This window comes from Grus americana, chromosome 29, assembly GCF_028858705.1.
Source record: "Grus americana isolate bGruAme1 chromosome 29, bGruAme1.mat, whole genome shotgun sequence".
NCBI lineage: Eukaryota > Metazoa > Chordata > Aves > Gruiformes > Gruidae > Grus > Grus americana.
The window spans coordinates 3,082,863-3,098,998 of record NC_072880.1 but is presented as its reverse complement, the minus strand read 5'-3'; the positions used below and the strand labels follow the sequence as shown (position 1 = coordinate 3,098,998).

The following is a 16,136-nucleotide window of genomic DNA, read 5'->3' as shown; positions in this document are numbered from 1 at the left end:
ACCCCCCAGCACGTTTCCACTGGTCCCAGCTATTCAGTCCACTACAGTCAGAGGGATTAAGGCACGTGTATTTCTGTATTAACATGCTCAGTACAAATGCCAACGACCTTCCTCTAGCTGTACCCAAGCTCCTTTCCCGAGCACGGGCACACACCAGCCACCGGGGAAGCCCCGAGGAAGCCGGTTGGTGTTTTCCAGTTCAAACATGGGACAGGCAGTCCTCAACTGTGCTCCCGTGGAGGTGGACAGCAGCAATCATGCCTGTCACCGCATCGTTGGAAGACACCAATAATTTATTGAAATAAATACAGGTAACAGACCAGACAGCCTCTGGGTTCAAACACTACATGTACATTGGGTACAATTTCTCTACGCTCTTAGGAAAAGCATGGTGATACACTGATTTATTTTTTTTTTTGGCCATGTGAGGCTTTGCCAAGTCCGGAGCAGCCAGATGTGTGCTGGAGATTGGAGGTGGAGGCTCCCAACTTGTCACGCATTGGGCTTTGCTGTAGGAAGGAGTTCCAGTTTGAATAGGATTTCTTTCTTTCTTTGTAAGAGTGAATATGTATTTTTTTTTTTTTAAATTTTTAACCAAAAAAGGTTAAACCCCAAGTCCACGTCGGCAAGCTGCAAGGTGAAGGGGGAGCTCTGTTTGGACGAGGCCCTTCAGAAGCGAAGGCTGCCCTCGCAGAGCAACCCCAGCAAACCCAGGACTGACCAGGGAAAGCGAGCCCAGCTCTCCGGCCAGAGAGCCACCGTGTCCATGCCGGGACCGGCTGGTCCCAGCCCTCCAAACCGGCATCCGTGTGACCTTGGGACCCAGTGGGGACAGCAGCGTGGACGCTTCGCAAACCTCCTTCCTCTGCCAGGACCGCCCCGGCTACGTCTGTCCTCGGCTGCCACAGTTCTCCAGGGCACGGCCCTCCGCCGACGGCTCCAGGGAGACTCCGGGAGCACAGAGGCCAGAGGATGGCAGTCAAGCAGGGAAATCCAGTCAACGATAACAAGGGGAGAGTCTTCAGCTCGAACCAGCCCTCGAAACTCATGTTTCCACTACTCGAATGAGAGGCAGCGGCTTGGGGCCCGTCAGTCTTTTGCTGCAAGAGAGAAAGGGTTTGTTCAGCCAGACCAGCTGGATGGGGTTTGAGGGGAAAAGCTGCAGGAGAGGCCCTGCCCCAGCCCTGGTCGGTGCTGGCTCCCCCCAAAACTGCCCACAGGAGGGCCCTCTGCTCCCCTGTACTCCTGAGGAAGGCAGGCAGCAATGGAAACCTCTGCAAAGCAAAAAAAAAAAATAGTCTGCTCCCACAGGAGCATCCCCGACTCCAGCATCATCTCCCGGCCCACAGCTCCCACCACCCCAGGTAAGACGCAGATCTGCAGATGAAGCCGCTGAGCGGCCGGGCAGGCTCCCGCCATCGCTGGAGGGTACGCGCTCCCCACGTACCTGCTCACGTACTCCGACTTAGAGCGTGCTCTGGAGCTGTGGCCGCCCCGACTGACTTGCTTCTCGATCAAGTGCTCTATGCGGTCATGCATCTCCAGATTCTGCAAGAGATGGAGCCGCGGTTAGCGACAGGGAGCTGGGGACGGGCGGGCTACAGGGACATGGGCTGCTTGCCGAGGAACGCTCCTGTAAAATCTCTCACAACGGGGTAGCTTTTTCTTGAGGGAAATGAAATCCAGCCCTACACAGGGACTGCTTGCCAAAGGGCAGCCGGGATGGTTTGTAAGTCCCGCCGAACCCCCAACACGGAGACCCACCGGCACACAATCTCCCTCGCTGGATGTTTTCCGCCAGGGTTCATGGCTGGCTGTGCTCACACACACTGTCCCCACGCAGAAATTAGCAAAATAAGTCACCGAGGAGGGAAGGAAATACTACAAGCACCGATGCAGGCTCAGTTTTTATCCAAAAAAGGAGAGAGGTTTGACACTTGTTACAATCCTAGAGGCTGGAATGCAATTTTAATTTCTGACGTGCACGCGCTCAGCAGCAGTTTTGTAAGCAAGAAGGGTTCTGCTGCCAGAGAAGTGTGCTTGATGAGATTATTTTGGACTCTGCTTGAGTTCACAGCTGCTCCGGCAACCCCGGCTGCACTGGAAACCATCACCACCAGCTCAGGGAACCAGCACAGCCCTTGGGGCTGCGGAGGGCACGTTTTCCTACGCGAGGCAGGTGTCAGTGCCGAGGAAGGACTTTGCTGCCAGCCACTCTGCCCAGAGCGAAGCTCATCGCCGCGAGGGAGCCCAGCCACGACCCGCAGGCGTGCACAAACCAGTCATGCCGGGGGGCTTCAAGGAGAGGGTCTGAGCTCGGAACAGACCCCGTGCAACCCCCGAAACAGCCCTGCTAAGACATACCTCAGCCTCCAGGTAAGCCACTCTCTCCTTCAGCTCCTGGATCACGGCATCTTTGGCCTGAATCACCGTTTTGGAGTTCTGGAGCTGTAAGAGAAAAGTTCACGGCAGCTGAAAATCCCTCTCGCGTACGGCTGGGCTGGGGGCACGTCTAGGGAGGAGGGCAGCTTATTCTGCCTGTGAACAGCCACAACGTTAACTCCAAGGTCTGCATAAAAACCAATCAAAAAAAGCCTCAAATTAAGTCTGCGAATTAAGCCCTAGGTGAAGGAGCCTCCGCTCACACAGTTTGAGATGATTTAACTCTTTCAGCAGGCCATGCTGGGTGCACAGCACTCCTTTTTTGCTCCTTTTCTGCTACTTTTTCACTCCTTTTATTACCTTCCCCCTTGGGCTGTCACACCGGGGTCAGCTGCAGGACAGGGCTCTGGGCTGCCTTTGGTTTGCAAAGGGACTCAGCCCCACAAACCAGCAGTTCTTTGCTTCTCAGCAGCTGAAGAGATTTAATTTTTTTCTCCTTTCTCCTATTTTTTTTTTTTAAAGCTCTCTTGAGCCCTCCCAGGCTCTGCCGCCTCCTCCCTCCCACCCCAGCCCTGCATCCTCTCACCTGCTCGATCATCTGCCGGACTTTGCGTTGCTGGCTTTTCAGCATGTCGTCCAGATGGTGTATCTTCTCCCGCAGCATGGCCACCTCCTTCTCCAGCTGGGCTGACCTGCGAAAAGGAGAGGACGAGAGTCCAGGAGCCGTCGGATGGCTTCCCAGAAAGGGGGCACCCACCCAGCTCTGCCCAGAGCAGCTTTTGTCAGCCAGGTCTCCTCTGCAGCCGCACAAAGTTGAAATACTTTGACTAGACGAGGTAAGGAGAGGCAGAGACAAAACCTATTCAAGCAGGAGCCACAAAGACTAGCAACCACAGACTGCAGGGACACAGGAACATCAGGAAGAGTCAGGCCACAAACAAGGCCTTCCAGAAACAAGCCATCGCCAATTAGCCCCTGGAGCACAAGGATACCGGCTGGGCGGAACGAATCCGACACGACGGGGAGAATCGGCTGCTCCGGAGGCTCCCTAGGACCTGCCCCGAGCTCCCAGCCTGCAGCGGGGCCGCTAGAGGTCTCCGGGCAGCCCGGCTCCGGAGCTCCGGATCTCTCGGAGCAAAGCAAAACTGCAGGAGGTATTTGGGGATTAGTCAGCTCCTGGGAGTAGGGTGCTGTTTTGCAAGCCAGAGAGCAAGCACGCCCTTCGCAGGAATGTGCAGTCATGCCCCAGCGAGCTGACACCCCGACCCAGCGGCGTGGGCTTGCTCTGGAGTTGGCAGCCGTGCCGGAGGCCAAGCCTCACCGGTCTTGTTCGGCGAGCTTGTCGCCTTCCACGCTTCTCAGCCTCGCCAGCTCTGCTTCGCCTTCTTTCATCTTCAGCAGCAAACTCCTGTGCTCCTGCGGCAGAGCGAGAGGCCGAGTTACACGCACGGAAACAAGTCGCAACACATGCTCCTTGGCCTGCGCTGCACAGCGGTGAGCTACAAACGCCCAGGGAGCCCAGGCAGGCTCAGCTCAGCCTCCCCGCTCAATCTGCGGGTTGTTTTCACAAGCGCTAAATTTACATGCGAGAGACAGACAGACGCGGGCAGCCGCAGAGATGACCGACGGCAGACGTCCCGCTCCTTTCCCCCTAGGTTACAGGCGAGGCACCAACCCGGCTCCTTCCCCACTTCACGCTCACACTGCACTGTTACGTTTATGGCTTTAAGAGTATTGCGAGCAGACCGCAGCAGGAAAAAACATAAAATAATCAAGGCCGGAGGTTGTGCTAGTGCCCCCATGAGAAGAAGAACCGGGCGGCTGTCTAGACTGAGCGCTCGTTTTCAGGATACCTGGAAGAGTTTGCACAGACCGACCAGATCTTCTAGACCTGAGCAACGCAAGTCTAGATCAGCAACGCTCCATTCTCAGCCGTTCCCAGCGGCTGGCTTTGCCCGACGCTTTCGGGCTAAACCTCCCCAGTCAAACCCTACGCACAGTGGGTGCTGAGCACTGCCAAACTCATCACCACTGGGCTTGCCGATTCCCCCCGCAGCAGAGCGGGACCAGGCAGCTCCACTAATCCCACCACAGCTTCAGGGCCGGTACCTTCTCCATCCCTGCCAGGAGTCTCTGCAGCTCATCCACCTGCACCTCCTTCTCCACCACGCTCTTCTCCGCTCTGCGCAGGGCAGAGCTCGTCTGCTCCGCTTCCTCCTGGTACTGCGAGACCGTCCTCTGCAAACAAGAGGAGACGCCTTTACCGCCGACCCTCACGCCACCGGAGCCCTTCTCCCGAGCAACGTTTTGGAGCCGCACCGGTACTGGAAGCCTTGGCAGGCAGATTTTGCTGAAGGCAGTCGGGCGTCTCAGCAAGCAGCCCGGCGTGCTTCAGAGAGAAGAGCTTCTTCAGAAAGCTCCCCGGCTTCAAAGCACTTCAAAGGAGAGAGCGCCTAAATGCTGTAGCAATAAAGGCTCCTCAAACGCGAGAGACATGTTCGTTCTCAGCCACACACGCTCTGGGGCTGCCCGAGGAACCGAGCTCGGCAGCCAGCCCCATGCCTGCACCCACGGCAGGAGCCGAGAGGGACAAGGGTGTCCCCGTGGGTCCCCACGACAGCTGGAGAGCAGGCCCAGACAACAAGGCACACTGAGAACATCTGGGCAGCGCTGGTGGGATCAACAGCTGCCGGAACTCCCAGAACCCGCGGTCAACGTCACAGCTGACCAAAGACCCCAAAATGCCACCGAACCACGCGACTTCTGACGCGCAAGGACAGGCGTCCTTGGGGCACGTGCCACCACTGTGGGCAGGCAGACGTCCCGGTGCCGGAGGAAGCGGTTGTCGCTCAAACCCACTTCCCCAGCGGACGCTGTCCCCCATCCCGCCATGAGGAACGCTCCAGGCTGGCCGGGACCAGTTTGGTCTGCGGGACAGGATGCGAGCCGGGATGTCACCGCTGCCACCAGCACTGCGGGGTGACGTGGACAGGCCCAGCCCATCCGGGACATGAGCAGTCACCAGAAAACAAACCCAAGGGGACCATTAACCACCAGGGCTGTGGGAGGAAAGCGAAGGCGGCAGCTTCGTCAGCACCGCTCGGCGGGCAGAAGCCAAGGAGACCCCCGCTCTTTTGGCTCACCCCTCTCTCGGCAAACGGCCCCGCAGATGAGGAGGCTGAGCTCCGAGACACCACGCCAGCCAGCACGGCCGCAGCAGCCCAGCACCGTGGCTGGGGACCCCACAAAACACCCCTCTCGCCTGGCTACGGTCGGAAAGGCTCAGCAGAGTTTGGGGGGGATCGCCTTCCAACTGGCTGACGCTTCTGTTTTATGTGATTTTTAACTGGGAAAGCGTTTGGGTCTTCAGACTCATCTGGGCAAGCAGGAAGGCAGTTTGCTGGGGTTAGGCCAGGTCTGGACTCCCCGGTGTATTTTAACCATGCACTGTGCCCGCTGCTCTGCGAGGAGAAGCCAGACACCTCCGGCAGCCCAAACTCACGTGCCCATGCAGCTCCTCAGACTTCCAAAAAGGAAAAAAAAACCCCAAGTAAAATAAAACCCATGCTTTCCCAGCAGAGAAGTGCGCAGCGTAGTCACCTCAAAAGCTTGCTTTTCCAACTGATGGCGCTTTTCAGCCTCCTGCAGCTTCGCGAACAGCCTCTTTGCCGTCTGTCGGATCTTTTCTACGTCTTCACCTGAGCAGTCCTCCTCCTGCGGAGACGGTAACAGGACAGGATGAGCAGTCGGGAGGTATCAAAGGAGCCCTCCGCCCCAACGTGGGCAGCGCTGTTGGTGACAAAGCCTGGTAACATCACTTCTCAGCTTGAAAAAAATAAAGGCGCTCCTGTCCTCGCCTCCCACGCTGGAGCGACAGCTTCCAGCCCTCAAAATAACATGCACGGTATCCTTTGGTTGCCTTCCAAGCCCTGTTTGCAGGATGCCATCCTCATCCGCGCTTGGGCAACCTGAAACCCCGCAACGTGAACCAGGTCCACAGCAACCCAGCCCGAAAGCCCAGCCCAGAGCCTCTGCCCCAGCCAGAGGAAAGACAAAAAGCTGGAGAAGTATTTACCAGCTGAAGACGCCTGTTCCCCCTCCTGCTAAAAACCTCTCCTGTGCAGAGCTTTAACAGCCCATTATGCATGTTTTTATTGCTCTAACAGAGCCGTGCTCTGTTTCTGATCTGACCCTGATAAAAAGACTCGAGTTTGCTGCAGGAGCGCCCGGTCGTGTGCTGAACGGGTTCAAAGTTACCTGCTGGGAGGAAAATCTCAAACTAAACCTGGCATTTCTTCCCACAGCGCTGAAATCCCCCTCTTTAGCCCCATACCTGGTCCTCCCAGGAATCGGCTCGCAGCCTCTCGGGGTACAGCCAGCTCCCGTTCTGCTTTTCCAGCATGACCTGTGTAAGCAAAGGACAGACAGACAGGGATGCAAGGCCGGCCGGCACAGTCGCTCGCGCGAGAGCACAGTCGCATGCAGACAGCTAGCTCTGGGGCACCGCAGCCACTTGAGACCGAGGGGTTTTTCCCCGCAAACGAACATGCAATGGTGCATTTGGCCAGCCAACGCGCTTTGCTTACTGACTCCTCGTTACGTGCTTGTGCAAAGTTTCGAATTTTGCCTGTAAACGGTGCCAACGTGGCTTTCGTTTGCCACAAGCGCCTCGATCTTTAAGGCCCCTTCTATCATTTTCCGGACCCGAAGATGACATCTTTTTAATCAGTCAATGCCATTTAACGCCCGAGAAATGCTCCCGTTACCTGTGCATGCTGTTTATCTCCTTGTCTGTTCTCAAGTTTACTACTTAAGTCTTCCCGCAGCTTCTTCAAAGAACTTCTAGCCTGGCAAAGGCAAGTCAATTTAGCTCGATCTGCATGGACAGTGTCACTCAGCCCAACAGAAATCAAACAAAGGCGCGGTGGCTGCTACGATGCCCTGCGCCGGTACGCAATCGATGGCTTCTCTGCCAGCCTGACCCTCTGGTTTTACTACAGCCCTGCCTGCAAGCAGCACCGTCTCTGGCAGATGGGATCTTTGCGAGGCAGCTGTCCCACATGGTCATGGGAAGAAAAAAGAAATAAAAAGCAAAAAAAAGCAACAATCTGGAGATACCACTGATTTTTCATGCATTGGTCATCGAGTTCACCTTTGAAGTGCTGAGAAGACCCTTGCTGTTCCCCAGCTCCCTCTCTGCCGCGCTGCAGGACGCCGACAAGTACAGTCTTGACTTGCAGCTACTCGAATTAGTCAGAGCGAGTGAGCCAGAGGAATGATTTACAGGCTTTTACAGCAAACGCTGCCCCAACGCTTTTCAAAGAAAAGCTTTCTCAAAGCATTAACAGTGTGGCTTCATCCCTACCCCTTGATTTTAGATGCCCGAGGTGACTGGGGCAAGGCAGTTTGCCGGAGAGCGGGCAGCGGCAGGACAAGGGACGAGGCGCGAGCACGACGTGCGGCTCTCGGGTCAGCGACCAAACCCTTATCCCAAGGACAGCGATCCATGGCTTGGATCCAGCTGGATCAAGACATCCCTGAGGTTTTTACACCATGACCCAGCGCAGGGCACTTCTCTTGGATGCGGACAGACTGGTACCGCCACCATGACTTACTGGTTTAGCTTATTCTCTGGTTTTCACATACAGGATTAAGTCGTGCTGCACGGTTATGCTGCTTCAGCTATTCTGATAGGGCTAGGCAGAGCCTCTGCGGCCAGACAAGGTCTAAGTCCCGCTCGACTATTGCCAAGGGGCCCTTTTAAAACCCGACTCCTGTCTCCAGCTGCGGGGAGCTACGGGAAAGCTCAGATCAGAAGAGCTGAAGTCGAAGCCCCAGGAGTGGGAAGGATCACGCACAAAAACTGCGGTATCTGGGTGGCTGCGAGAAGGTCAGGGGTGAGCAACACCCCCGGAGCGCTGCAGCCCTGGGCAGGCAGGAGCCAGGCAGGTCTGGGTTGCAGGCAGGAGGCAGCGGGAGCAGGCTGTTTTCTTTCGGGGGGGTGGGGGGATAAAACATGCATTTTGGCAGAGGAGTCAGAAGGATGACGTAAAAGACCTGGAGGCCGCCCTACCAGGTCTGCCCCTCGCTGCTCCCCGAGGCCAGCACCCAGCACAAACTCCCCCATGAAAGCAAACCCAAATTTATTTTTTTTCCCTTTTTATCTCTTTTTTTTTTTTTTCAGGCCAAGCAGCCCAGACCAGAACATGCACGCAACCGCTTCCGTGCCTTGCAACCAGCTCTCCAGAAATAACATCCCCACCAGGAGCAGAGGGAAGGGTTAATCTTCTGAGAGCCTCATCATCCAGTTTACTTTGGGAGATGAGACATACCAAAGAAACTGCCTTTTAACAAGAGGCTCCGGTTGTGCCGCACCCAGGCATGCAGGGGACAGCCTTGGGGGAAAGTCATCACGCAATTCTCTTCAAATTCAGTCCATATAGCAGAGCAATTAGTCAGGCTGAATTAATTTATGGCGCTTGATTAGACTACTGCCCTGTACAGGCAAGTCAACAAACTGGAGAGTTCAGCTCCACTGCCAGTTTGCCAGAGTGGTTGGGGCTCAGCCGGGGCTCGAGTGCCACAGCCGGCACGGGCATTGCCGCCCGCTCGCGTGAAACCCCCCCGGGGGAAGCAGAGCGCCCCGGACCCTCGCTGCAAGCCCCCGCGCGCTCAGGCAGAGGCACGCAAGCCAGAGCCCCCCCCTCGCGGACATTAACTACCTCTTGAATGTAACGAACTTCGCTTTTCAGCTGGTTGACGTGCTCCTCGTGGTTCACGCTGCCCTCGGCCCGCGCCTTCAGGTAAACCTGCCCCGGAGAGACAGTGGCCGCAGGTCAGACCGTCCCGACTCCAGCCAGCCCAACTCCGCGGGGACCAGGACATCACCGCTTCCCGAGCCACAACACCCGCAGGTTTCCCCTTTGCGGTTAACCTTCCCCAGCTTTTTTTTTTTCTTCTTCCAAAGCGGCTTCTCCTCCTGCATGACCCCCATTGTGCAGACCCACCACGGCTGCCCCGGCTTCTCGCTGCATCCCCCCAACACCGGGGAAGCCCACCGCGCTGGTGCTGCCAGCCAGTAGTGCCGCACCAAGCCTCCTGCCTGCACCATCAGGAGCTACACCAGGGAGCTTTTTGCCAGCGTAGCTTCAGATAAAACCTTTTTTCCAGCCCCACTTATTAAACGAGATCGCTTTGCAACAAAGCCGGGGAGCCAGCGGCTGTACCTTGATGATCTCCTCATCGCCGTCGTTGGACTTGATGCATTCGGAGGCCAGGGAGTGACCGTTGCTGGATCTGTTGGCCACCATGGCAAAGGCTTTTCCCACCGGCTGCAAGAGACAGAAGCGGCAGGGCTTTCAGAGAGGCGAGACTGGCTGGAACGGTTTGCCCGGCTCCAGTCAAATGAGCATCGTGCACTTTCACAGAGGAAGGCAGTGCTGAGCATGGCCTCGGGAACTGGCACCGAAGCATCTAACAGACCAGGAGGTGAATTTTCTAGTTCATGAAGCACAAAGCGACCGATCCTCCCCCAAATGCCTGTTCCCTCTCTCCCTAAACTAACTCACAAACTTGTATTTTCAACTCCAAACTGAACTGCGGGGGAGACGCACCTTCTGCTTCACCTGCTCGCGCCTGTCGCCCGGGAGGTCATTCGGCAGAGTAAGCCGCAGCACCTTCACGCTCTCCTAAAACAAGAGGCAGGTTTTAGTTTTAGAACTCCCTGAAAGTCTTTTTACATCCAGCTACGGCAGGAGCCAAGAGCCGGGTCAGCATCGCTGCAGACGTGGTGACAAGCTGCCTTCCCCCTCGGTTTGAGCTGCAGCCTGCGAAGTAACGCTGGGATTAAAATGAGTAATAGCGAGCGCACGATGGCTACATTTATCAAATCCATCGGGGCTTGGAGGAGCCGTGGCCCAGCCAAGGCGAGGTAATGCAGACGGGCTGGAGAAGCGATCGCTGGGCTCGTTTCCGTGCATGCCCTCCTCTGCCAGGAGTCACGGCCACCATCCATCACGGCAGCCGGCTACGGCAGTGCCAATGCACGGTGCTGGGCCGCAGCCCCGGAGAAGGGGAAAGGAGACCTTGCCAGCTCGCGTGCCAGGACCTTGCCAGATTCACCCTTCTCCCTGCCCTACCATGACAGCCCCGGCTCGGCACAGCCCCGGCTCGGCACAGCCCCGGCTCGGCAGCAGCCAGCGAGACCGGCGGCAGGGCGCTCCCTGGCTCGTGGCCACAAGCATCCACACAGGCTCTGGCCAGGACCCGGTTTGCCTTCGTGGCTTAACTCCTCACCCAAAGCCTTCCTACCAGTGCCACCCGCCAAAGAGGCGGTTCAGCCGCATCCAGCACCGTGCAAAGCTTTCGGGGAGATGCCTGGAGCCTATAAACAGCCCTGAAGCAGCACACGGACGCCCAAGACGCTCCATGGGGTTGCCTGCTCTCTGTCCACAGCTTGATGCCAGCACCGCACACCCACGGCACAGCACAGCCCCCCTGTCCCAGACAGACCTCGTCGGCACCCGGACAGCTCATGGACCTTCTTGAACCGGACACCGAAAGTGGGAGCTGCTCGGCGCGCGACGGTCACGGCAGCGGGCTCTCGAGTGGCAGCACTGCGGAGCCGGGGTAGGTGCCCGCGCAGTGCCAGGCGCCCGCCCCTCGCCACACCTCGGCCACGTCAGCCTCCTGCTCTCCAAAACCAACGTCAAGGTATTTTTGCCTCCCCGCTTCCAAGCGCTCTCCTCGCCATCCAAGTCTCAACAAGCCATCTGTTTGTTTCCAAAATATTTTGTATACGCCGCTCACACAAACCCCGGCTCCCTGGGAAATGAGGAGCCCTCCCACGGATCTCAAACGCGCGTCCAGACCCCTTCGCTCCCCCCCGAGACAATTATCCAAGAGAAACTTCACTGGGGCTCTGCTAGCACTCGGCAGCACCGATCATTTAACCAGATACTCGCCTGCAACTTTTACTCCAGGGAATGTTTTCATAACCATTAGAGCAGCCGGATGCAGCGCGCCCGTGGTTTTGAGAAGATGCAAGAAGCAGTCGGGGTTTTACGGCAAGGAAAATGGCTCACAGCAGCGCCTGCACACAAAGCATCGTCCATCATCTTCGTACTGCCCAAAGCAAACGGGAGGCAGGAAAAGGCCGGGGGTGAGATCCCGACGTGGCTAGCGATGGCAGCACCTCAGTCCCTTCACGCCTCCTTACTCGCAGCTTTGTTTACAAGCGTCGGGATCTCGCATCCACCATCCCCGTCCCGTCAAGCCCGGGCGAGGGTGGGACGCTGCCAAAGAAATCGCTCGCCCGGGGAAGATTTTGTGCGATAAGAAACAAGCACCAGCCCATTTCCATCCCCGCAGCCAAAACTACCCGGAGTTGGCACGCGGGTGCTTTCTGTCCCAGCGGACCCCCAAAAAACCTGCTCCTGGATCAACCCGCCATCGAGCTGCTGCAAACCGGCTGCGGCAGGAACCGAAGAGCAGCTGGTGCCTTCCCCACCAGCACCGGCGCTACCAAACCTCGGGTCAAACAACCAGGAAACCACCCATGCAAATGCTGGCGGGGGAAGGCTCCGCCGTCTCCATCCTCCTCCACGCCGGGGAGGCACGGAGGAGACAGAGGGATGGCGAGACACAACGTGGACGCCTGAGCAAGGCTCGCTGGACCACCGGGGGAGAAAACCAGCTTTTTCGGTGCGGTGAATGCTATTGAGGAGGCCGAGGCAGGAGGCGGAAGGCACAGCCGGGCTCAAGCAAACCCCTCCCTGCCCAGCTTGTTTGTCTGCAGCACCTCGGCTGTGCTGAGCTGCGCCCGGTCGGGGCCGGAGGAGAGAAGAGGCACTTCATTTGGCCCTCATCTCATGCACCGCCGGTCCCCGGTGATGCTCCCGCACGGTTATTTTTGGGCTTTGCTCTTACCATCCTGCAGCCAAAGCTTCACTGGCCCCTTGTCAGCACCAGGGAGGTTCCCAGGAGAAGCAGCTCCTCCGACACAAAGCCGGAGCAACCCAGAGGGATGCCGCGGCCGGTACCCGCTGTCCTCCCCCGTCGAGGTGCCGAATTTGGCTGGGGCAGGAGGAGCCGAGCCGTGGGAACTCCCCTACCCCACTCCTTTACCTCCTGGCTGGTGTGAAATCCGCTCTGCCTCCTGTTTACAGCCCCAGAGAAGAGGGGGCAGTGGGTTTCGGGCCCCCTCTGTTATTTTCCGGGGAAGGCAGGAGGGTTTTGCAATGTGGCCAGCGCTGGGAAGACAATGGAGTGCCTTGCTCTCATCTCCTGCTTGGAAAAAATCCACCTCGTACAGAAAATGCTTCCTTAACACCCCAACCGTGCACCCCAAGAGCTACTCCAGCCCAGCAGTGCGCATTCATGGCATTTACTACCAGCCTCGGGAATTAACCGCCATCGGGGGAGTTCGGCCAGGTTTGAGGACTGCTGCAGCGGTTGGAGGCTTTTTGGCAGGACGGCTGCGCTCCCGTCCAGCTCCCTTCGAGGAGGCGTTCCCAAAATCCCAGCGGCCCTTTGGGTCCAACCACCAGCAAGAGCCGGGTCCCCGGGAAACAACGGCAAGCGGTATCAGCTAGGATGACTAGGGACGGGCTCTTGGGGATGCCAAAGCCAATTTTAAATCTTTTGGTCTATTTTTCATCATCCAGCCCCAAAAAACCCCACCTGGGAAAAGCTTGGCTGGAGGGAGAGGCACCGACTCTGCTCCCAGGGAACCACGCAAATCCCCACCACATCCCGGGCGGAGGAGAGGCGGCACCGTCTGAGGACCCGCAGCCGGCGATCCCGACGCCGGTGTTTTGCAACCACGGGGAAGGCGCTCCGTCCGTCCGCCTATCCCGACTGTTAAATAAGAACAGGCCTGACCTGACCCAGAGGGTATCACCAAAATCAGCAGCAAACAGCTCCGGTGTTTGGAATCACCGGTGTTACAGAGGCGCTTATCACCGTAATAACCCATTAGCCAAACGAGCCCAACTCTGCAATCGCTCCTTATAAGGCTGGGCAAGCTGCGGGGAATTAGGACTCTCCTAAGGAGACTCAGAGCTGAGTCACCCGGCAGGACTCGGGCCGGGGAGCCGGGCGGCCGGCGGCACGGTGGAAGGCGGCCGAGCACCGGCGCGGTTCTTCTGCCGCCGCCGGCACCTTCGGGGGATCCCTCCAGTTGCCAAAACCCGAGCAAAAAGCTGAATCGCTGACCGCCGCCGCCGGCTTTGCCCCTTTGTGGGGAAATCGGGGCGCCACGCCGGCTGCCGTGCCGACTTTGGGGTGCTGCCAGCCCCACCCAGGGCCCGTCCTCGCGGCGATGGCCCGGCTACTGACGGCGATGGGGAAAACCCAACAACCAGGAAGGGAAAAACGCCAGGCCCTGCTGAACTGAGGGAGGCAAGCGCCAAAACAGCCTCGCTGCCGGCCGCTCCCAGCACCACAGCTCCGCGGCCCCGGGAGCCGCTCGAGGGTGCGTTACCCAAACCCCCATTATTCAGGGACGGCCTGCCAGCCGGGAGCCCCCCATAAGCGCGACGGGGCACGGTGGGACCCCAGCACCAACCCCGGTGCGTCCCCCGGTGCGCTCCCGCCGTCCTCGCCCACCCAGCTGAGTTCACCCAAGCGCCCAGCGAAGGTCGCGGGGACGGGGCGGCCGCAGACTCCGGCGGCGGGGAGACCCCCGAGCACCCCCTGGGGCGGAGAGCCCCCACAGAACCCCCCGAACCTCCCCACGGCTGCCGGGCGAGCCCGGGCACAGCGGGACAGGTCGGAGCAGCCATACCGGGTGCCGGGCGGGCACAGCCCCGCTGCACCGACGGCGCATCCCGGGTCCCCCCCCCGCCCCACCGGGGCGCCCCCGCGGGCAGCAGCCGCCGCCCAGAAGCGCCGGGAGAAGGAGAGGGACGGCCCCGCGGAGCGGGGTCAGAGGGTCCCGGAGGGCCGCGGCTCACCGGGCTCTCGCCGTGGGGCCGCACGTCCAGCACCGCGCACCAGCCCTGCAGCCCGTTCATGGCCCCGCCGCGACTGCCGGGCGCGCCGCCGCCCCCGCCCCTTTTATACGGCCCCGCCCCGCCCCGCCCGCGGGACACGCCCACCCGCCGTGGACACACCCCCTCGGAGACCACGCCCCTCCGCTTCGGCCACGCCCACGGCGCCCTGGCATGCTGCGCCGGAGGGAGCCGAACTGGAGCCGAACTGGAGCCGAACTGGAGCCGAACTACAGCTGAACTACAGCCGAACTACAGCCAAGCCAGAGCCGAACTACAGCCGAACTACAGCCGAACTATAGCCGAACTACAACAGCCGAACTGGAGCCGAACTGGAGCCGAACTACAACAGCCGAACTACAACAGCCGAACTACAACAGCCGAACTGGAGCAGAACTGGAGCCGAACTACAGCCGAACTACAGCCAAACTATAGCCGAACTACAACAGCCGAACTACAGCCGAACTACAGCCAAGCCAGAGCCGAACTACAGCCGAACTACAGCCGAACTATAGCCGAACTACAACAGCCGAACTACAGCCGAACTACAGCTGAACTACAGCCGAGCCAGAGCTGAACTACAGCTAGACTACCAGCCGAACTAACAGCTGAGCCAGAGCCGTGCCACGGCCGTGCCAGAGCCGTGCCAGAGCCGTGCCACGGCTGTGCCAAGCCACAACAAGCGCTGCCGAGCCGCACCCCGTGCCAAACCCTCGCCAAGCCCTGCCAAGCCAAGCCAGGGCCTGCCCAGCAGCACCGAGCGGCGGGATGCCGTGCCAGATCACGCCGTGGTGCCCCAAACCGTGCCAGGGCCGGACGTCCCGTGCCTGGGGCATGTTTGGCTGCGGGGTATCGGCACAGCCTGGCGGGGGGGGCCGGGGGTGCCCCCACCCAAATCCGCGGGGTCACCGGCTGCACACCAGGGTCAAGCGCGGTGGGTGCCGCAGCCCCTCGCCCGTGCTGGAGGGTCGGGCACCGGGGCACCGCCGGGGCAGGTGTCCCTGTGCCGTGCCGGGCGGCCTGGGTGTGCCGGCTGCCTCCTCTCTGCCCGGTGCTAATTGCCACATACCAGTGTGATGAGCTCAGCCGGCCTCAGGTTCACCACAGGCCCCAGCCCTGCCGGCCGGGGACACGCTCCAGCCCCGTGCGGTCACCGGGGCTGAGCCGGGGCCACGCTGCAGCCCCGGGGTGGGGACACCCCGTCCCAGGGGGGCTGGGGCAGCGGGATTTGCTGCGGGCCGGAGGACATCGCTCCCTCGGGGCTGGCTGCTGGTGGCACAGCCGGGGACCGGCAAACTTCACTCGCGCTAAGCCGTGGCAGCCGACGCCGCCTCCTCCCCCTGGGCACCCAACGGCCCCTGAGTCCCCCAGCAACCGCTGCAGTGCCCACGGGGGAAACTGAGGCACAGCGGGGCCCCTGCTGCCTCGTCGGGCCGAGCAGCCACTGGGGAAACTGAGGCACAGGGTGGGGACGGTGGTTGATCTTGGCTCTGCCACACGTGTCCGGGAGGAGCTGAGGGTGGAACCGGTTGTGCTGGCCTGGTTTAGCCGCAGCGGGGACGCTGTGGGTGCAGTGCCAGGTGCTGGGCACGCCGAGCCTGGCACGGCCCTGGGCGGTGGTGACGCAGGGACACTGCCACTACTGACCGGAGAGGGGACAGGGCCGTCCCCGGTGCCGTCACCGCACCCATTCCCGCTGGCTCCATCCCGGTTAAGCATCACGGGAGCGCGGGAGGGGAAACCGAGGCAGCAGGGACCGACCCA

The 16,136-nt window shown here is 59.7% G+C and overlaps 1 protein-coding gene across 3 annotated transcripts; it reads right to left on the bottom strand.

Moving 5' to 3' along the window:
• Positions 1 to 403: 403 nt before the first annotated feature.
• On the bottom strand, positions 404 to 14,405 carry TUFT1 (tuftelin 1). 3 transcript variants are annotated; one of them, XM_054806632.1, is made up of 13 exons: positions 14,337 to 14,405; positions 9,996 to 10,070; positions 9,609 to 9,713; positions 9,105 to 9,191; positions 7,149 to 7,229; positions 6,716 to 6,787; positions 5,983 to 6,096; positions 4,492 to 4,620; positions 3,704 to 3,798; positions 2,969 to 3,074; positions 2,365 to 2,448; positions 1,448 to 1,548; positions 404 to 1,100 (listed from the first exon to the last, which is right to left on the bottom strand). In XM_054806632.1, the coding sequence occupies exons 1-13, from the start codon at positions 14,394 to 14,396 to the stop codon at positions 1,046 to 1,048; spliced, it is 1,164 nt and encodes a 387-aa protein (XP_054662607.1). In that variant the 5' UTR covers positions 14,397 to 14,405; the 3' UTR covers positions 404 to 1,045. The 3 variants fall into 3 exon arrangements, with proteins under 3 accessions (XP_054662607.1, XP_054662608.1, XP_054662609.1); XM_054806633.1 differs by lacking the exon at positions 9,996 to 10,070 and having other exon boundaries at positions 14,337 to 14,400; XM_054806634.1 differs by lacking the exon at positions 7,149 to 7,229 and having other exon boundaries at positions 14,337 to 14,398.
• Positions 14,406 to 16,136: the final 1,731 nt, after the last annotated feature.